At 41.9% G+C, this 22,376-nt stretch overlaps 1 protein-coding gene across 1 annotated transcript in view; it reads left to right on the top strand.

The window, feature by feature from the left end:
- Nucleotides 1–29: 29 nt before the first annotated feature.
- Nucleotides 30–22,376, top strand: part of ARNT2 (aryl-hydrocarbon receptor nuclear translocator 2) — a 72,893-nt gene continuing 50,546 nt past the window's right edge. Inside the window, exons 1-4 of the mRNA XM_010134963.1 lie at nucleotides 30–142; nucleotides 4,386–4,433; nucleotides 10,218–10,431; nucleotides 12,601–12,814. Of these exons, the coding sequence (XP_010133265.1) occupies nucleotides 33–142; nucleotides 4,386–4,433; nucleotides 10,218–10,431; nucleotides 12,601–12,814 (586 nt within the window). The 5' untranslated portion in view covers nucleotides 30–32. The remainder of the gene's footprint in view (nucleotides 143–4,385; nucleotides 4,434–10,217; nucleotides 10,432–12,600; nucleotides 12,815–22,376) is intronic.

The following is a 22,376-nucleotide window of genomic DNA, read 5'->3' as shown; positions in this document are numbered from 1 at the left end:
GGATTCCCTTGCCCTACCTCTGCCCTACAGAAATGGCATCAGATATTCCTGGCTCGGTGGCCTTGCCAGTGGCACCAATGGCAAGTGGACAAGTGAGAATGGCAGGATCCATGCCTTCCAGAGGAGGAAAGCGCCGCTCTGGGTAAGCCATTTCTTTTGTTTGGGTTTTTTTTTTTTTTTGGTCTGAAACTAGAAATAACTGGTATTGAATAACTGAAAATGTTCCTATATGTGTGTTTATTCTGTAATGTTTATGTATGTAAACTACTTTAAAACGTTAGTCGCTGATGGTTTGTTCTTCTCTGCAATGTATCTGCTCTTCCTGCACCGTCAAACTTGCTGATAAGTGTATTGTTTGTTATTCCACATGCTTCAAAAGACTTCCAGGTTTGGCAAAGCATCCAGAAACAGAGTTCGGATCCCGTGGCTGTTGTTCATGTAACGACTGCGTATTTTCTACATCTGTTTAATCTCAAAGGGGTTTACCATGTGAATAAAGAGTACCAAGATGTTTTTCTTCCATGCACATGCAGACTTACCCAACTTCATCTGAAGTTTAGACTTGGAATCTCTCAAATAGAGGCCTCCTGTTAAAAACATTTTCTTTCTACTCCCAGGTACAGAAATAGCACAAGCAGTCACTCTTCAGAGGTTGTGGTCTACAATATTCTAGGTCTCGCTGGAAATGCATCTTAGTCTGCTTCTGGGAGAAAGGGCCTGAATCGAGTTCAGCCGTTGTACTAGCTTGAGGGCTCTGCTAAAGAAGAAAAATGGGCTTGTCCAGCTTCAGAGGTTGGTGTGGAGTAGGAATAGTTTTTCCACATCAGGTTGCTCTGTGGCAAACTAATACAAGTCCTCTGTGTTACAAGAAAAGTGTAGCAAGAGTTGCAGAAGGGCAGAAAACTGTTCTCTACTATTAACAAAAAAATGCTGATTTAATCAAAGGTCGATTACGAGTAACAATCTTTAGGTGATGCTTTCTCAGAGATACCTGATCTGAGAGTGCTGGCAAAAGAGATTGGTTAGTCTTACATTTAGCCCTAAACATGACTGTGGAGGGGCTTGACAGGATTGATGGTGTGGATAAAATCTGCTCTGACGGATACCTAAGGAGAAGACATTATTCCTTGTGAGAGCCGCTCTAGGGATTCTTCACCAAGGTACGTTGCCAATTTAAGAGTCCACTCAAGTAACAGTGCTGGAGTCTCAATCCTGGACTGAATCAACAAGGGAGAAGGTGGACCTTGCCTTGGACACGCAGCTAAGCTGGGGTGACAGGAGCACTCAGGATGGTTGTTCTCGGGGGCTTTTCTTTGGACAGGATAATTTGGAGATTTACCCCCACCGAGTGTGCTTCATAGGCTGAGTTAGCTGTATGAAATGGGCCTGAGAAATTCCTGAAATCTGTCTTTGACAGTCATCACATTTTTTATTTTGAAACTGTTCATTGAAAAAGCCTTTTCAGATGTGCGCTCAGAAGAGGATACAAAGCATTAACATCTTTTCATTGCTTCATAACATGTATAAGCTTTTGTACTTTGAGTTGCAGGACAGTTGATCTCTTTTTTGATCATAAACCATGTCAGCTGTGAATACCAGTTTGCAAATTACTGTTGCCAAGGGCTGATGCTGCTGACTGAAATCTTCTGATTGTATTACATACTGACTTGATGCTGATTGAAAGCTCTGCTTTAACCGTTGCATTTTAAGTATCATCATCTATTTGTGAGAAAGCGGAGTGGGGGGAGGGTGGGAGGAACACAAAATCAAATTATTTTAAATGTATTTAACATGCAGATTCAGTGAGTTAGTAGAGATTTGCTGAAATACCCAGACGGTGGTATTTTATCCATGCGCCATGGCTCTGAACTAAGAGCCCTTCTCCAGCCCGAGCCAAGAGTGCATTTTTTTGTGTTCCGCTGTGTATGTATTCAGACCTTGAGGGAAAGAATGCCTGCTGTGTCTAATTCCTCCTAGCTTCTCTTTGAACAAAGTTGCAGCTAACACTTGGTCCTTTCATTACTGTCCTGGTGATACATCTTTGTACACCTAAATCCTTGGGCATTTTAGAAATGAATGCTTTGTGTCAAACATAAAGGAATGTGTCGCTAGTGAACGCAGTCATCTTTCCCAGCTTTGGTTATCTCTGAAAATTGTTTCTTTTCTCATAATTGCTGAGGCAAGCTGGCAGAATAATTGCTGTATGGACTTGAATGTAGATCAGTTTGAACTCATTGGCTATCCAGAAGGTGTTTCTGTGGTGTAGGCATTCAGCTTCACTGACAGCTCAGAAAAACATTTTTCCTTTCTATAAATTATATCAAGTATTTTATAGAAAAAAGTGACAGCAAAAGATAACACACTGCAGTAGTCAACAGCTACCTTAGATTAATGTAACGTCAGTTTTTTATTTAATGTGTTTTTTCTCTAGGCTTTGCAGTATTAGAGGATATGGGTCTCTTCCACCTTCCTAGGTATCTGTACCTGGGGAGGGTGGGTTGGGGGGGTTTTGTTTGGTTTGTTGGTTTACAGTTGCATTGGTTTTGTTTCAGTTCAGCGTATAGTCTTGTCTTTTCTCTGACCCAGAACTATAAGATCTGGGGAGATACAGGGAGGGAGAGACAACCAGCCTCCCTCCCTGCTTGTAGTTCCCTGTGTTGTACAGAACAAAAAGCTGTAGTACAGGTCCCTATCTGCTTCTCAGCCGCATCTGCTCCTGATCATTCCTGCCTGCCCCCTTCCTACGCTGTATAATCATGGCAAGTCATCTTTTGACATTTCTTGGGATTTTACATAATAATTTTGTTGCAGTTTTCTTCAAATCCTCTCCCATCTCAATTTTTTGACCTGTTCAGGGCCACCTTATTGGTGGTTGTTTTGTGGGTTTTTCAGTATGAAAATATTTCTAATGAAAAATAAATAATTTTAAGAAATATTTTTGTCATGGTATTTATGGTACCCACACATCTTTTGAGGAAAATATGTTTTAATAAGTACCTCATGCATCAAGCCTTTTCACGATTGACAAGAACGGTATGAAAGAAGAGAACAAGATTTATGCTGTCTCTTCAAAACAAAAGAGCATAGTGCAGCTCTTTTTTTAAAGTCTCCTTTTTAATGGGAATTTTAAATTAAGATAAAGGATACTCTTTCTGAAACTTCTTGAAATGATGTCATTTGTCTTTGTGGAGGCTGCTTCTACTCTTCTGCTAATCTGCAATATGTTCTATCTAAACAGAAGATCTTACCTGTCAGGGTATGAGGAGTTTGGAGTGTTATTTTTGTGTGCTGCTAAAGATTACAACTGATACCCTATCTTTCCCTCTGCCTTGCTGTAAAGTAGACACAATGGTTCAGGCAGGACATTAGAATCAATCACTTTATACCCGAGATTTTTTTTTCTTCAGGTTTTGAAAGGGTTTTTTTCACTTTGCACAGTGAAATGTGAAATTAGGAAATGTGTTTATTACAAAAATGGGACAGAGATACTTTTGCTGTTGCATTTTTACAAGTATTGACATATAGGAAACTAATTTAGGTGGCTAATTTAGGAAGTTAAGCTTCCTAGTCTCTGTGTGTAAGCAGTGAAGAAAGAGGTGCCTGCTTTTTGTGGCTCCTTGGAGGAGCCTAACTGGAGGGCTGGGATTTGGCCCAAGGAAGAGCTCATCTCTTCCGGTGACCGAAGAAGGAGGTCTGGAACATAAACCAGGTAAGTTAGATGCACGTTAGGGCCGTAGGTCATCTTAGAAATGACCACAGGAATGCCAGAAAGTAGTTGCTATCTGCAGACTGGCTGGCAGTTTGTGTGACGTGATTGGTAATACAGGGCAAGTCTAAAGAATGTACCACAGCTGCAACCAGTAGTGGTGACGTAGATAATCCTCTTAGCAGCGAGGCTGGGGGTTTATTCTGCTCTACCCCAACACGCTTTCTTTAGATTGGGGCAAAAATAGTTGCCTGGTGTTTATTATGTGTACAGCTTTAGAACTTCAGTTTCTTCAGCCTTCGTTTCAGTCCTGTAACATATAGTTCCCACTGATTTCTGTACACTTCTGTCAGGCCTAAGAGATATTACTTCTGACCATCTCACAAGAATGGCACTTGTTTAATATTTCTTTATTTGTTAATTTTAACAGTGAAGATTTCTGTAAAGAAGAACAGTGATTTATAACTTTATTTTTTAAAAAAACTTGTGTTCTTTGTATTCCTGGCAGCTGATGAGCTACTTGTAGGGGGTCTGAAGAATGTGAGCAAGCCTGAAATCTACAGTTATTAACACCTCCAGTCAAAATATAAATCAAGCAAGGTTGAGAACCACTGGCTTAAATGTTCATGTCATCATTGCCAGTGTCGTGATTACTGATTTGGAAATCTTGTTTTTACAGAATGGACTTCGATGATGAAGATGGGGAGGGACCCAGCAAATTTTCAAGGTGAGCATTTACAATGAGTTGGCCAAATCCCTGACTTCTTTCAGTGGAGAAAGGCAGCTGTCTCACTACTGATGTTTTCAAGTCAGTATGAATATGTCTAAAGAACATGCCAACAGCTTGACCTAAATTCTAGTCACTGTTTTCATCAGCTTCCTCTGCAAATTGGACATTCTGGCAGAAATCTGTCTAATGTAGTTATTGGCTTACAAAGCTGGTAATATCTGTGTCATAATTTTGCTCTGCTGCTATGTCAAATATGATTTGTGATTTTTGGCCTATTATTTCAACTGCTGTAGATGAACTTTGGCTAGACATGGCTGAATTTGTCTTTCTGCCACTGAAAATGAACTCTATTTTGAATTTATTTCAGATGTTAACTGCTTGTTAAGACAATGTGACAGATCCTAGGTGTGTGGATTGTGTTTTTAAGATTAAATTTAAGATTAAAGTTCATTCTGTACCATTAAGTGTAACTGAATAGTAAAAATTGCCAAAATAAATGTTAACTAGCATGGAATATTCTAGGCTAGAAATAAAAACAAAATTAAAGCATCGTTGCCATTTTTTCGCTTTTCCTTTTTTTTTTTTTTTTTTTTTTTTTTTTTTTTTTTTTTTTTTTTTTTAGTGGTCACACTTTGCATTTTTTTCATTAGAAATCGAGCAGCTGCAGCAAGGGGTAGATACTTTGAGGCCTACAGATAACTGCAGATTATCCAAATTGTAACTGAGTCTATAGCAGCAGCCATTATCAAACAGCTGTCACCACAGGGTTGTGACAAGATCTTCCTGGTCAGTCTGAATGACAGTATGCTGAAGAGATGTCATAACACCGTATCATAACCTACTGGACAAGCCCAGCAGTACCCCTGTTTAGCTGATGGCATTTACAGGAAGGATATTCCAGGCTGTGGTTGGTAGAACTGGTGATCTGAGGGCTTGTTCTAATGTTTGCTAGAAGATACACATTTAGGGAACAAGATTTGTGATGAACATGATCTGATACGCACCTACACTAAGCGTCAGGGTTTCTAGACACGCTGGTGCATGTGTTGCTCTCTCTCCATCCTGCCTTCAGCTTCTCAAAGTTTAGTAGTGGGAAAAGCCAATAGTTCCATTATTTGTATTGGAGAGGTGTGCTGTGCTTAGACTCAGTCCATTTTAGATGTGGAATCAAAATCTGATAGTTAAATGCTGTAAAAACCCAGATTGTTCTTTTAGAGTACAGAAGAACAGTGCAGAGATGCCCAGGGCCGTGTTCAGACATCCTCTTCCAGTTATGCCCTCCTTTCAGGAGCTCATGTGACTGATTCCTAGCTTGTCTCAGTCAAAATAATGTGGTTAGCAAAGCACTGCTGCTTAAATGTGCAACACAGCTGGCTTTGACTGAAGCGCCCGAAGCACCATGCGCTCAGAGAGGTCAGCTGGGAGAGAGACGGGAAGGGAGAAAACACCGCCTGGAGGCAGTAACATCTTTAGCTCAGCCAACCAGACAAGGAGGAGTAGACAAGCTCCAAGGTAGTGGGAGCACAGAAGGTAGTGGCATTAGTACAGTCCTCCACGTGAGTTAACGCACCTTGCTCCTCAGGGACTTCCGAGCCAGCTCAGGTATCTCTGCATGGCACCGCGTAGTCACATGGAAACATTTGCATGTACTTCTCATATAATGGCATGTGGCCATTTCTCATCAAATCTGTCTTGTTGTTTAAAATTTTTTGGGCTCAGTCTGTTCTCTGGGCAGAGTCAAGTGGACTAAAGTGGTGTTTTCGCTTGAATGTTTTGAGGTGTTTACAATGCAGAAAGAAATGCAGCCCAAGTCTTGCTTCAGCTTTGTCTTCAGTGTTTGAATGAGTCTTAATGGGGAGGCAAAATATGAAACCTCATAGAGCAACCTGCACAGTTGGGGTACTTAAAACTAGTCTTAATATGTTTGAGAAGAAAAAAAGGAAAAGTTCATTATTACTTTTTTTAGAATAGAGAAGATGCTTAATTTTGCTGTATTCCTTTGTTGGCTAATAATACATTTGACCTTCATAGGCTGTCTGTTGTAATATATTCCAGCATTTTGGAAAGGCATAGTTCTAATACAAAATCCCACTTGACTGTTCTTGAGCAGTAATACTCTTCACTTCTAGAAAAGCCATTAGCCTTATTTTTGTATTTTTGAAAACCTACATGTTCTGTTTTGGAACAAGCAATTTGAATTTGGTTTCTCCAAAAGTGAGATCTTTTTCAAACAAATGCGTATTTTTGTAACTACGCTAGCAAAATTTCAAATTATTAGTGTGTTTCTAGGAAAGGGAAAGGAGGAGCAGTATGCCACTTTGTAGTGAAATGTTGCAGTGCTGCCTGTCTCTGGGACAGCACTGCAGAAACAGCGACGCTTTAATCCCACGGGGCGAAAGTCCCTTTCATCTGAATTTCCTCGATAAAGTTGCTGCCAGTACACCTCATAGCTTTTTGGGCGTTAACTTCTGTTGATGTTGGTAGAAATGAGCTACCTGTTTCCTTCTAGGGATTTAAGCCAGTTTTAATTTCACTCCTATTTCCCCAGCAGTTTGATCTGCCTGCCTGACTTTTGCCAGTCCTCCCAATGCAGTGTCCGTGCCTACTAGAACTTTGATCTGAAGGCTTCCTTATGTAATGCATTGCACTTAGGCGGTGTGTCTGCCCTCCCGTGTTATCTGTAGACCATCAGTGCCCTCTGCTGAATGGAGTGAGCTGTGGTTGCAAACTGGAAAAGATACAGCTCTTTCACTCCCAGCACAGCAATGACTATTTCATGGGCTGCTGTCAACAAAAGCTCGGTGGTGTTTTCCGTAGTGGTGCTGGTTGTTAAGTTTCCCAAGCAATGAGTGTATGTCGAAGTGTTTGCATAAATCCACTGAAATATGTCTCCAAGTCTTTTTAATATACAAACGAAGCTTTTGAATCGGCATGGCTTGGAAGTTTCATCAGACTCTACGTTTTCTTTGCTTTATTGTTCTCGTGCCCTCATTTCTCTTGCTGTTATTTGTAATAGTTTGCAGTTGTGAACCTCTTTGCTTTCTGCTCTGTCTCTGTTGACTATCTTGCAGTGCATAACCCTTGTGGATTTACTTATTATCTTCTGTTTCTAGGTATGATGGTGATCAAATCTCTGGTGATAAGGAAAAGTTTGCAAGGTAGGCGTGTTCTGTAGAGCTCTTCTGCTGAGAGAAAAGGGGGATGTTCGTGGCCAGAAGGTCTCTCTAAGCTCTAGCTCAGAGAGCTGGTTGTTTTGTTTCTAGGTGGGACAATGATCAAAGTACTGCTGACACAGGAAGGATGGGCAGGTAGGAAAAAGGAATGTCAAAATATGGATTGCCCCCATTTTTATTTTATATGATGGTCAAAAGTCAGGAGGCTTGGCTGATCCAAAAATAATTGAAATCAGAAATACTTACCCCGGACCTTAAGTGGGTTTGGGTCAGCTCCTTCAGTCTCCCAGAATTTAATGTCCTTCCAGAATTTCCATATAAAACCAAAGTTAGAAGTGACAGAATTAGGACATCATTCTGTATACATGTTCTTGAATGCCAGCGTTCCTAGGGCAGACACTTTTGGAAGAGGAGCACAGCTCCTCTTTGTCTTTTAAGGGTTTAAATTTGAACTAGTTTCAGGAAAGTTTGAGGGTTTTGTTTCCTTGAATGTTTTCACAGCCAGTTGATTAACAAACTGTTACTTTTTAGCTTTTATGAGCAAAAATGAAATGGACTGTTGGATCTTCTCTTTCTTCTCAAAGTTTTACAGTCTCTTTATTTACTCTTTTATAGTAGTTGCTTTCAATTTTCAGAAGTATTAAAACACTTTAGTGACAAACAATGTAATATGTATTTATAAATGTAAAATATATGTTAAATATGTGTGTTCTTTGTCTCTCTCTTTTTTCTTGATCACCGTTTCTGTGAAAATGCTGAATTTAGAGCAAGCTTTCATCGTGTAAAAACTTTTCTTCCCCTTGTCCATATTTATCTGCACCTATAAGCTGACATGTACACACATGTGCTCTTACATACATGTGCACTGTCACCCAAGCTGTTCTGCTCGTGTATATGTATACACACTCTCACAGGCACTGTTCTCCTGCGTCTGTGCAGATGCACACAAAGGCTGCTTATCAGCCATTTGAAATTAAAAGGTTCACTGTTACGACATAATAGATAATAGAGAGTGACCTTAACCGAGGGGCTGGCTGTAATTTACGGAAGGACCATGGGCTCTCATTGCAGGGACCCGTAGCTGGATTTCCAGACTATCAGATAGGAAGCAAAGGCATCAGTGGGAATAACAGCTCTGCTGTAGCCCTAACACGCGGTATTTCTGGAGACAGTGCCTCGTGCAGGTAACACCCATGTGTGCCAGGGCACGATACAGACTGTAAAGCAGGGCAAGCTGGTGCATTGCTCTATTTCAGGAAACAGGATACTACACCTTGGATTCTTTCCTGCATTTTAAGAAAAGGCTTCATTATTAAAAGTAGCAAAAAAGTAGCCAAGTCCAGCTTCTACTGTCATGATCAATCTTCACAGCAGTCAGCTCCTAAGAATGTTGCAGTTTCTTTTAATGTTGTGTTATCATACTGGTCAATGCTGGTGGACTCTCCAAGTGATCACTTTTCACATCTTGTTGGATCAGCCAGCGGTCCCACAAGAAAATGCCATGTACAGCTCATTGAAATCAGTGGAAGATGCTGCTTTGACATCTGAAGCATCACGTACCTGTCGTGTACTTGTATTTAGCTGCCACCTGACAGGTACAGTATGGGACAAATAAGTGCTAGGCACTGAAGTATTCTAGGTCTGTTTGGACCATTTCAGATGTATGTATCGGTGTAATTCCTTATTAGTGATCAAGCAATGGTGATTTACAGTGCGAGAAAACCAAACTCCCAGATCTTCAATTCTGAAAGATTTTGGTGACTGTCCATTTCTGAGAATCCTCAGTTTGACTCACCACCTCAGTCATATGTTTGCTGTATGAGGATGAGAACATGGGAGTCAGCCTTGAAGCGGGTCAGCATCAAGTAACATCATTCCCTGCTGTGCTGGATTGTTCTCGAACGTAAATTCTGATCTATGTCTGACAGGCCAGATGTTTACTTGCTGTCTTTTGTACTCATTTTATTTATTTACTGTTTTTTTTTTTTTAATGTATTCTTGTACTATGTATGGTCCCAATCCTACAGTCTGATCCTGTAGACATGTAGTGTCTCCCTACAGGGGGGAGGGATGTTCCACACAGCATTACAGAACTGGAGATCTGTGTTATAATTGAGCTTTTTTTGTTTTGTAAGTCAGTGTTGACACTTAATTGCTGACCTGATCCAGCTATTAGTGAGAGGTTTCCTCTAAAAGGTCGCTATTAGAAGCAGATCCAACACCTTGAGCAAGGACTGGAAGCTGTGAGGTGCGTCACAGCAAATTGGGAGTTGGGCTGGAGTTGACAGTTATCAGTTCCTCACATATTTCTACTTCATTTTTTGTTCTTAAACCAAAGGAGATTAAACTGGTTAAGAGATTAAGGTCACAAGCCAATAGCTAGAAATATGGGTTCTTTTCACAGCTATGGGCAACTATCCTTCCGTGGCCTGGATTTTCAGTCTATAAACTGAGGGATAATAGTACTTAGCTTTGTAAAACACTTTGCTCTCCTGGGGTGAAAACAGCAAAACAAGCGTGAACTATTACAATTTGTTACCTTCAGCTGAAACTCTTACGCTGCTCACATCTGTTTTTCTGTTGGTTTGGTGTTTCTTTAAATATTCAGGGAGAATCATAGTGAAATTGAGAGACGCAGGAGAAATAAGATGACACAGTACATCACCGAACTGTCTGATATGGTACCCACTTGTAGCGCCTTGGCTCGTAAGCCGGACAAGTTGACAATTCTTCGCATGGCTGTTTCACACATGAAATCAATGAGGGGCACTGGAAACAAATCTACTGATGGCGCTTACAAGCCTTCGTTTCTTACAGAACAGGTAGATGTTTTGCAAATGTTTATTTTATCTGGTTTGTGGTCTAAAAGTGTGAGGAAATGCTGGGAGGAGTAGAGTCTCACGCTGATCCTTTGCTGTTGTGTGGTAACTGGTACAAGCTACATAGCCGAGGTGTGAATACAGACTGGTTTTTGTGACTGTTTGGACTTGATCTTAACTATATGACAAATCTTTCTCTCTGAAGCAGCAAAATGGGTGTTCTTATCATTGAGGTCTGTCCATCTGAAAAGCAAGTCACTTGCTGCCTCTCGTCACTGCAAAGGAATTCTCACCTCCAGAACTGGGTTCTTCCCATCCTAGCAAAGATTCTCTAAAATAGGTAAAAATTAATCTGGAAAGACCTGCCTCTGCCTCTGGGATTTAGAGGAACGTTAAAAACATTGTTTAGTCTCGATGCCTAAGTTCCCAGCAGCTGAACTGGGCAGAGATGAATCCCATCTGTACTGGCTGAGATACTTTGGTTACATTTTTGGTGGAAGAAGGAAGATGCACCCAGTGCTTGAAGGAAAACTGTGTGTAACTGAGTGCACTGAAAATTCCTACCACCTTCATTGTTTTTGAAGTCCTGTGGGTGTAGCGTGCATTTTTGTGGTCTGCGGGATTTAAGCACTTACACATGTAAGTTGTGGCTAGAGGCAATGCTTCTTTCTATTAGAGAAACAGCAGCTGCTGCTGACCTCTCAGCGGTCACATCTCTGGCTTTCCTGAAGGCTGTTGGAGGGACTGTGCCATTCAGCTGGTTGTTGGTGGAGCACCCTAGTCACTTCTCATCGTGACTTCTGGGGTTTTTTGAACCTCGCAGAATGACAGTTTATCTTCATCTTTGTGAATAATGTATGCAAGACAGGTCTCATTATCCTCAGTATAGTGCACCCAGCTATGCATTGAGGCTTTTTATTTACTCAGTGGTTCAGAATTTATGTGCTTTCACTACAGTAAAGCAGCAGAACTTGACAGTCTGTTAAGTGTTTCTTGAGATGAGTTATCCCTTTCTTTAGAATTTATCAGATTTTGAGCTTCACTTTCTCAGCTAATATCTGCCACTTGCATGCTAGCCGTGCTGCGCTGTTGAGCCTGGAATGGCACTCAGATTGTCCAAAGCTCTCTGAGCTGCAGGTGCAGTTTCTTAACAAGCTCTGGTGGTCACTGGAGCCACCAAGCAAAGGCTGACCGTTCCAGTTCCTGCAAAACAAGCTTGGTAGTTCCCATCCTTTCCTGCAAGAGGTTGTCAGGCTCCGTAAGCAGAGGTAGCATATCTGTGTGATACGTACAAACAGCTGTTGGCACATGCAGTTCAAGGATGGGATGTCTAAACCCAGTCTCTGAAAGGGAGGGACAGAAATACCTCACTTTAAAGGGCTGTGGTCCCTCTTCTTGTCTCCAGGTGGGTCTGGGGCTCTGGGTGCTGCATCACAAGCAGATGTGTGGGCATCTCCGGACAGGAGTACCCAGGATGGTGAGCAGGGGACTGTGTAAAGCAAAGGCCAAAGACAGGGCTGTTCCAGACCCTTTGGATCTCTGAGGCTTCGTATTCAGTCTGGTAGAAGAAAGCAAGAAGTGATACAACCTTCTTGTGCAGTGGCTTGCCCCCCCTAATGGGAGGGGAGACTGGAGATCCCTGTCCTTGTTCCCATTACGCTCTCTGCCTTTTATCCAGTGACTGTTTAATTTACAAACAGAACTCATCCTGAGGGGAAAAAACAAAACAGCAACAACAAAACCCCAAACGAAAACAAACCAGAAAGACTCATTGGTTTCTTTCCAATTGAATTATTCAGGACATTGCCATCTGAGTTATAGCTGTTCATTTCCTCTGTTTGTACTCTGAAATAACTTTTTATTTTTTTTAAGGTTAGATGCCTATCACACAGTATTCAGTGAGTTTTAGTTATTTAATTTTCCTAAAGTTCATTGAGGTCACCATATGAAGGACAATAAAGGAAAACAAAGTGGTTTTTTGTTATTAAGACCAGCAATTTATGGCTTGCTGCAAGTTTGGTTGTGATGTTTTATCAATACTACAGTGAAAATTTCTGCTTAGGTTGTGATCAGCTACTCAGATCTTAAAATCCAGTATTCTTTGGCAGTGACAGATGTATTATTTAATTGCCTTTTCTTGCTGGTGTTCTAATAAAATCCTTTCTTTGGAAGGAACTGAAACATCTTATCCTGGAGGCTGCCGATGGGTTCCTGTTTGTAGTTGCAGCTGAGACGGGAAGAGTGATCTACGTATCGGATTCTGTGACTCCTGTGCTGAACCAGCCACAGTCTGAATGGTTTGGCAGCACTTTGTACGAACAGGTTCATCCAGATGACGTGGAAAAGCTGCGAGAGCAACTATGTACATCCGAAAATTCTATGACAGGTCAGATATGTCTGCTGGATGGTTCTCTGTGTTATGGATCCCTGCAGAATTTTTCTGCGTTCAGAAGGCCTGGTTTAAAAATCTGGTAAAAATGAAATTCAGCAAGATTAAACTTGCAGACAGTGAAGTAATATAAATCTTCTTTTGCATGACTGGATTTTGCTTCCTATTTGTTTGACTTCAGTCAAACCACTTTCACGTAGCTCTGCATTCAAACTTCTGGCTTGGGTAGGTTTGGAATCTGGATTGTTTTCAGACTTGGTCTGGAAATCTAGATTGTTTTCCTTTCATCCTCAATGAACTTGTGACTTCTTTACAAATATGTGTTTCTTTAAGGCAGTGTTTATTTTGAAAGCAAAACCCATCCTTTAGACTTTTCCATTTTCATAAAAATTCCTTGCGGTTTGCTAACGGGAATCCTGGGGGAAAAAATCCAGTGTTTGGCATCTGAAAATCTAGTGGATTTTAAATGGAAGCCTTGCTCCTGTACCAGAGGTGTTAAGTTAGCTGTTGATTACCTGTTATTCTGCACATAAAACTAAACAATATTCCTATATCCAGTGTAACTCTGTCTTTTATTCATGCTCAAGACTGCCAGTAGGAAACTACTCTTGTCTTTAATACGATAGGTGTATGTTCGAGCTATGAGAATTAGCTAAATCCTGTTTAACTCAACCTTGGAAAGGAGGAAACCCAACTTCTCTTTTTATTCTTCTACAGAGTATGTTTATAGCAAGAGGAAAAAAGCTGAGGGAAAGTATTTGTAACAAAACCTGATCCATGCAAAAGTCACATCATTTCTCCCCGCTTTAGTAATTCAGAATTCTGACCTGGTTTGCTGGAGGTTTTGGTGTGTTTCATAATTCAAAGGACGGTGATCCAGTTTTGAGAGAACCTGCACACTGTTTACAGCTTCCATGTTAAAACAGTGCCAAATTCACGATTTCCTGTGGCTTGAATGTGATGTGGTTTTGGCAGAGCTTTTGTGTATTCAAATTGGAAACTCAAAGCAAAATTCTGTGGTGAAAATCCAGATGGATGGAAACCAAGTGAACAGTGAGGGGAACCTGTGCAGAGCAGAACAGCTGAGTTTCATACCACGGGACTCACAAAAGAGCGCAACCTCTGTTTTTATTGTAGCATGTAATGCGTTTTAACGTATGTACCATCCAAGAAGTGATTACTCCAGAGCCTCAGTGAAGTCATATTTCGACTTCCAAAAGTGCTCACTCTTGGGGCTTAACTTGCTCCAACTAGAGCAGGAATAGATAAATGCGAAGCACTTCTGAGAACCCAACTCGGTATTGAGAATTCTCTGGTTTTAGCTTGTGCTTTTCTTTTACGACTTGTCTGTAACCAGAGGAAAGAGAAGTTCAAATAACGATATTTATCGGGCTAAGTCTTTTCACTGCCTGAGTCTTTTGGAGTTGACAGATTGACACAGAAGGCCCGTAAATCTGCCGTCCATGGACAGCTGAACATTTCCCAGTGTGAGGAAAGCATCAGCCTGTTCAGAGCCAGGGTAGCCTGTTGAGCCCCACTCCTGGAGGTGCAGAAGCAGGCCGAGTGTAGAAAGGTGCTTTTTAGGGACTGGAGAATGTGTGTAGGTACGAGTGTTCCAAGCAAGTAAGAAGAGTGTGTAATTGTTCCTATCTACGTGGGGCACATTGTATGAGCTTTCCTGTACAAAGTTATTGTGCAGTGTGATTTTTTTCTTTTTTTTTTTTTTGGCCAGCTGAACATCTCCCAAGCCATAAACGCTCTCATCAGTCTGCTTCTGAATCAAGCATAGATGTATAATTTTATGTACATCATCTCGTAAGATCATCATAGAACAGATTTTTAATGGTCTGCTGCATTTTTCTGGCTTTTTAATAAAATTAGGGTAAAGCAAGTGACATCATAATACTGCTGCTTTTTGAGTAGTTTTGTTTTGAAGATGTAAGTGGTGATGTACGTTTAGTTAGTATACCAGTAGTTTTGTCAGTCTGTGGAGCATATAGATAAATAGAAATCTCTAGATTTGTTATATTAAACTTGCATTTCCTTGACCCTGTAAGGTAACATTAAATAAGAGAAGCAGTATTCTGTAAGGACTGTCACTCCAGCATCAGTTTGCTTATAAACAGCAGGGCTTTATGAGCCTTGCTCTGATTCCTTTGAGAAACCCTTCTGGGAGCAAGGTGGTTCTAGGGTCCGTTCAACCTGTTAACACTTTCCTTCCTGTAACATGAGCCACATTAAAGAGTAGCAGCAGAGGTAGGAATAACATGAAATACTGCAGTGAACAGAAATAATGGGTGCCCAGTGACATTTTAAAAGAAGTAGACAAATGCCCTTCCTTGAAGTGAGTGTTTATCAATCCATTTGGGCAGCCCCCAAGTCGCTCTTGGCTTTCCAGAGTTAGGTTTCATGCAGAACAAAGGGCAATGCAATGCTCAAAAGAAATGCAAATTTTAAGTCAGCCAGCTGTGTTTGGCATTCTTTTCCTGCTCAAAGTGAAGCTCACTGCAGGCAGCAAGAAAATCCTCATCTTTCAGTGACCTCTGGCTGTTGAGCACAGGATCTGCTTAGGGAAAGGAGATTTGCAGGTGAAAGTGTAATGATGTGGTAGGATTTTCAATTCTGCTCTCTTCCTTGTCTTCTCAGGGTCCATTGCCTCAGCCCTATAACCTCTTCCTTGAGCTGGGGAAGCAATGACAGCATCTTGCCAAAGGAGAAACTTCACTTGCCTTGCATCAGATCAGAGCAACGTCCTTCGGTTAGATTTCTTTGTCCTGTTGCAAGCGCTGTTCGTTAGTGCTGCGTTGTTGGGGTTTTCCCAGCACCTCTTAGCAATCTTTCTACCCAGAGAAGCTGCTCCAGACCCTGAGGCCTTGGAAGGCTGCCACTGCCAAAGGGGAACGACAGAGAACAAGCCAGTGGAGAAAGCAGACTCCCTCTCACATTTCTGCACCCAGGAATAAGCCTGGGACTGGGGCTGTGGTTGCAAGAGCGTTTTTTTGGCAGTCACACCAGCTTATGCAATCCTCACCTCATCTCACCCTCTCCTTCTTTGGCATTTATGTGATACTACAGTGAGTCACATCAAGGGGCCTGACCCAGCTGAAAGCTAAGCTAAGCAAAAACCCTTGGTTTTGATAGATACAGCTCTTTGGCCCACCTTATCAGAGGGTTGCTTGAACTCCAACACCAAGGAGAAGAGGAGAATGAATGGTTAAGGCTAAGGAGAGAACAGAACTCCAGGAGCAGTAAAAGCATATGCCAGATTGAAGTGGCTGTTTAACTATGGCCTAAACCACGTAGTATGTTTGGGGCATTAACTGCTTGCTCTATTTTTAACTGTCAGAATATGGGGAGAGATGGATAGTTTCTATTCTATTTTATGTCCTTGGAGATTTTATTCCCTGGAAATGGAACAATTGTTTGCTTATTGTACATTAACTGCTAACACATTGTCGCAGCAGGAAAGCTGAACTGTGAGGTATATGTACTGGTTGAAATGCTCCGGAAAAGACAGTAGCTGAGACTTGGTGACAGCAACAAATAGTGCTCCCAAGAAGTCTTTACACGCGTCATGGGCCTGATTAATCAGAATGGGGCAGATATTCAGAGTAATAAATTATTTTTCCTCTTTGTTCTTGGAAATCTGCAGATGGGAAAAGAAATCACTTCAAATATGGATTGAAGATCAGGTCTTTGCCCTTAGGATGCACTGATGAAATTTGATGGATGTTTGGTTCAGATGCAGGTTCAGAGCTGAAAGTTGTGAAGAGCTGACTAACACACAGCACGGTGGAATGCTAGTGTAAGCGAGGGCCTCTAAACAGCTACAGACAACGGATCTCCAATGGTACAAAGAAAAACATTTACTCTCCAAAAAATGACTGAGCAAGTACTGTTGCACACTGTCCTTCCGTTAAAATGTAGTGTTCCAGAGCACTTTGCCAGACTGATTTCTGCCAGTCTGGTTCTCCATAAGCAGTTCATGAAAGACTAGAATGAGGAATACAGATACCTCTGTATGGTTCCCTGGGTGTACTGCGAGTGATTCCATGATGTGTCTGAGATACTCTTGTCAAGGCTGTGAGGTCCCTGACGCCACAGCCGGCATCTCCAGCGGTGCAAATGGGAAACACCCAAGTTTATTATAATCAATTCTGAGCTCCAGGCAGCACAGCACACAGTCATCCAGCCACAATGTTTTTCTTCAGCCTCTCTCTCTGTAGCTAAGGCGAGGCAGGGAGCAGCGTGTGTAATCCCATCTGTGGCGGAAAGCCTTGTCAGGATGTGCAGCATCAGGAGTCTTTGCAAACTGTTTTAGCTAAGGGGTGCTGAAACTGCAGACCTGTGACTGCAAGAAAATGATGAGAACCAGAACCTCTGTAGCTTTCATTTTCAAATTATTTACAAGTGACTGAGGCAATTTACTTGCTAGCTGAAAAAGAGTAATTGAGGTTACTCCTGGACAGAACCTCTATGCCAAGTTTAATCTTGGCATGATATTTTATTGCTGTATTTTATAAGTACAAAAAAAAATGGAACTTTAAGGTGGAAATGGTGACTGACCGCAGCAGAAGTTGAGTTGATACGTACCTTTTTGGAAGGAAAGACCATTGTGTGACAAGTCACTGTGGTTGATGAATTGGGGAACCTGTCTCACAGAACCGTCAAATAATACGTTGACTTGCAATGATGGTTTCAGCATATGCAGTTCTCTGTCCAACTGCAAAGCTTTCTGTTACCAAGCACAGTTTGCAGACGAAGCCAGAAAATCCAGATGCTGTAGATAAGAGTCAAATTGTCTGTAAAAATGAGAAAAATAGTGTTGAACTCAAAAGAGGGCAGTGCCAGAGACCGGTGGAGAAGCAGAGTAAAGCTTTCCACAGCACTGAACAGATGGGAAGTGCTTAACAAATGGTAAATAACCATCTGAAAGAGAAGATTAGGAATAATTTCTCTCTGCAACGGATAGTCTCCCTGAAAATCAGTGCAGGAGTTTTTGCGCTGTGAGGTGTCTTACATGTCCAGGTCAGTTTTCTGACTCTGATTTCTGTGTGTTCTTAGAAGACAGGGAATTCTCGTGCACGCAGCCAGGCAGGGAATGCAGATGTGCTCTTATTTGTGGGCACTGTTTTGAACTCTGACATGAATTAATGATTTAGAAGAGACTCCAGCTGGTATGGAGAAGAGCTGCATGAGAGCCCTGTTTGGCTTGGTCCGCAAGATTCTCTGAAGAAATTCAAAGGCGAACCTGAGGCATGACCAGAAACTCAGTCCTGGAAAATACTACTTCTTATATGCCTTAAATGTCATCATCATAAAACTTGTGTCTAATGAAAAAGTAATATATCATCAAAACAATTAATGGGACGACTTCTGTACTGTATTAGCAAACCATGGGGCTTCTCCTCATCCAGTTAAAAATTGGGTCAGCCTATTTGTTTAAAAAAAGAAAAAGTAAAAATGTCTGGTTTAGCTATTAGCGCCCAAAATTTTATACCAAAGACATATGGATGCTTTTCTGCCCAGAGCTGTTAACACTCCTTGGAAAAAAAATTTTCCTTTTGTCCAGAGAAGTGTGTCCTTGCTGAGACAGTCAACAAAGCATGGAGCTGTAGTAAAGCTCCTTTGGGACTTTGTTCTTTAGCCTTTGGTTCTGAAGAGCACATTTATCAGAGGGTTTTGCATTGGAAAGGTACTGTGTGTGTAGAGGGCTGTTTCAGCTGACAGCACTTGATTTCTTTATTTTTTTCTTTTACTTCTGTCTGTGAACTCTTGTAAGTACACAGAGCCTGAAGAACCATCTGTCTCTGAAACGTGCCCAGCCCAGCAGCTTAGGAAGTCAGAGTACAGAGAATTAAAACCAGATCTCAGTGATTTAGACTTTAACATCTTAGCAGAGGATGATTGACCTAGTAAGACAGTTAGCTTCTGGGCAGGTAGGGAATGAGTTGTTTAGTCTTTTGTTCATAGAGAGAGTTAATAGCAACTTTTTTTTATCTCAGGATAAACCAATGTTTCCTCCTCAGCCATTTTAAAGGAGGTGGAGGGAAGACGTTACCGCTCTCTACAACTGCCTGACAGGAGGTGGTAGAGAGGTGAGGGTCGGTCTCTTCTCCCATATAACGAGACAAGATGAGAGGGAATGGCCTTAAGTTGCACCAGGGGAGATCTAGGTTAGATATCAGGAAGAACTTCCTTACAGAGAGGGTTATGGAGCATTGGAACAGGCTGCCCAGGCAGCTGGTGGAGTCCCCATCCCTGGAGGTGTTTAAAAGCCGTGTGGGTGTGGTGCTGAGGGACACGGTTTAGGGACCCTGGCAGGGCGGGGTGTGTGGTTGGACTGGATGATCTTAAAGATCTCTTCCAACAAAATGATTCTGTGATTTTCACTGAACGCCTGTGAAAGGTAACTATCTGTAAGGTGAAGTCAAGCAGACATCCGGTAAACAACAACCAGCAAAGCAGGCAAGATGGGGAGGAGAGAAAGTTTCCAAATGCGTGATATGAGATGTCCTGAAGTGTTTTATGGCTCTGCAGGACTGTCTGAAACTTGACTCAGTGTTTTATGGGATTTTCCACCCAGAGACACACACACACCCTCACCCCCCACACCCCCATTTATTCCTTAGAAGGGTGGAGGCTGGAGACAGCTCTGCCAGGATTATTGCACCTGCAATGGAAGGAAACAGAGAGATTTTTGAAAATAGAAGCTTCAGCACTGAGGCTGTCCTCTCTTTTTCAGGACATGAATTCATGAAGCATACTGCCGTGTATGGACATATACGAGCGAATCATATCTCAGAGCATTTCAGGTTTCAGTCTGGTTTTACTGCAGAAAAAGCGAATTTTGGCAAGGCTTCTTTTCCTGTTTTAAGTGAGAAATCTTGGAAGATTTGGCTCATCACTGACAACTACCAAGTCACCATGTGATACCTGTTTTTCAGCGAAGTTATGTGGTCCCACCGGCATTGCGGAGAGTGAAGAGGATGTTTTGGATAGAAGACTTTCCATACTCACCAGCCCATTGCCGTGCCATTGTTCCAACGAAAAAAATCTGTTCACATTTTTGTGGGCTGTTTATTCTCATAGCAGGAAGGTCACAGTGCCAACCAGAGGTGGCCTTTGAACTTGGGCAGTGCCGAGCACAGAAATTTTTGGGTTATCAGCTTTAGACTATCCAGCTGGTGGGATTTTTACACGCAGTGTGGAGGAAATGAATGTTGTGCTTCCTCCATCCCCATTCTCTTCGCGAGCAGATGTGTTGGTGTGGTAGATTCTTAGGCAAAAGAAACAAGGAAGCCATGCCTGTAGGGCATCTACATCTTGGCTGTGCCACTAGCGAGTGCCTAGAAGTGATACCCAAAAGCGTCCGTGTCTTCATCCTCTCTTCTGTCATCATTTGGTTTGGTCAAGCACAGTTCGTCAACTCCACGTGACAGAGTAGTGGATGAGTGAGATTCGTCCGAGTCTGTGAATGTGCTGGCCTCTCCAGAAGGAAGATGGGGAAGTTTTAAATATCCTGTACAGTAAATGACACATACGGGTCTTGGTGTTTCCTTTGCAAGTGTATCACCCGGTTTTTCAGCTGAAGTGAATGAAACAAATCCTTCATTCAGCTGTGGCTGTGTGACCAGTGACTGTGGTCCCATGGTCTTACAGTGTTTTTTGCAATTGTGATTTTTGTGTTGTTTATGTGAGGAAAAGGACTTTCAGGCCTTAGAGCACCATTCCTGCCCTTTGATACACTAGATAGTACCACGGAAACAAGAAAAACCCAATCTGCTCTCGAAAAATAGGTGCTTTCAAATGATCGTATTTTAAATGTATGGTACATTTAATCTCTCAACTTATTCCAGGAGAAATTTGTTTTGCTTTGATCTCTAGAGATGTTCCTGCGGGGGAAAAAAATGCCAGATGTTGGGAGAAGCCAGTTATGTATAAAGCAGTTCATAAAGCAACTCCTACACAAACTCAGTGACCCAGTGGTCTCGCTGCTGCTGACACACTCTGTTTGGGTGGAGAGTACTGGAAGAAAAACTACTGATAATAAGTTGCATTTTTTTCAAATTTCTTTGGTAATTATAACGGTGAGGTCAGTACATGTTTTTACCAAAATAAGAGACAGCTTCAGTCTAGTATTCTGAGACAGCTTTACTACACCTGATTAGCATTAGGGAGTGCTATTAGGGTGGATTTTCAGGTGTTTGGGCATGCATGTCCAAGTGGATTTTGTGGTTGTTATTTCTCTTCAGTCTTCACCTAGAGGTTCTCACTTGGAAACTGCCCCACACTTCAGTCTGTTATCACAGATGTTTGACTGGATCATTTTCAGTTGCTGGGATTCAAGGATGGTGGGGTTCTTTTAATGTTCAATATTTATTCAACTCTGTTTTCTTAAACAGGGTGAAATATATGGAGTTAGTGATTTTCTTTTCCCTTTGAAAAACAGCAGTGTTTCACAAATACCTGACCAGCTTCTTTGGTTAACACATTGCAATAAAGCAACCTGAACATGCCCCTTGGATCCTTCTGGCACTGGCCCCACTTGCAATGCTGTCTAAATCTCAGGTGCTTCACTGCTTTGATGGGAACTCCACAGATGCTGGGAGGGTGCAGTATTAGCCTTAAAACCTGTCCTGTGGAGAACTAGCTATTTGAGTCTTGGGTTGTCTCAGTGAAGTTAATACAATGCACTGAAATATTTTTTTCTTAGGTGATAAGTTGTAGCAACTGGCTAGGGAGACAGAGGGAGGACCCTGGTGCCTGGGAGTGATAGTATTCCACCCGACTCTCTCCTGCTGCAAGAAGGGAGTGATGTGACTTGCTGCTGTCACCTCTCTACTTAACTGAAGCTGTCCTGTAGCTCCCTGCAGTGGGACAGCAGAGGCAAGACTTCCAGCCTTTGATCCTTCCCTGGCTTTCCACCAGCTTGCTGAGACCACAGTACCCCCTGATACCCTGCACAGAGCTGCACGGAGGGAAAAGCCTCCCATGTGGCAGCACTTAACCACAGCGGTAACGTGGCCCGTTGTCAGTTTTCTGTGGCTTGATCGGTTTTGTTGTAATGCTTTAGATCTGAACTTACATCACCAAACATTCTTCATGGTATTTTCATAGCGTGGAGGCTTTTGCATGTATTTTGTAAATATCTTGAGTCTGCAAAAAGAGGATTAAACTCTGTAATGATGTTTTGCCCCACACACCTTATATTAACTGATCTAAAGGAGTAGCCTGTAAAGACAACTTGACAGCATCCTTGGGCCTTTTGTCTCCCTCTCTCTCCCTCCTCATGTATTTAAATTTAATTCTGTCTCCAGTAAAATATCTCACAAAGTCATCTTGCAGTCATTATTTATTTCTTCTAATGGACTGCTCCATGGTGTGTCACTGGCTCCTGTGGAACAGACCACAGCCAGACTTCAGAATGAGACTATACTAGTGTTTACTAATAAAGCATAAATCCCAGATATTGGAGTTTGGTAATGAAATACAAGTAATACAGAATGCCAGGAGCTGAAGCTTTTCTGGCAGAAGTGTTTTTCAGTAAAGCTTCCTG

The sequence above is a fragment of the Buceros rhinoceros genome, unplaced genomic scaffold (assembly GCF_000710305.1).
Source record: "Buceros rhinoceros silvestris isolate BGI_N320 unplaced genomic scaffold, ASM71030v1 scaffold7284, whole genome shotgun sequence".
NCBI lineage: Eukaryota > Metazoa > Chordata > Aves > Bucerotiformes > Bucerotidae > Buceros > Buceros rhinoceros.
The sequence above is the reverse complement of the archived record's forward strand: the minus strand, read 5'-3'. Positions and strand labels throughout refer to the sequence as shown.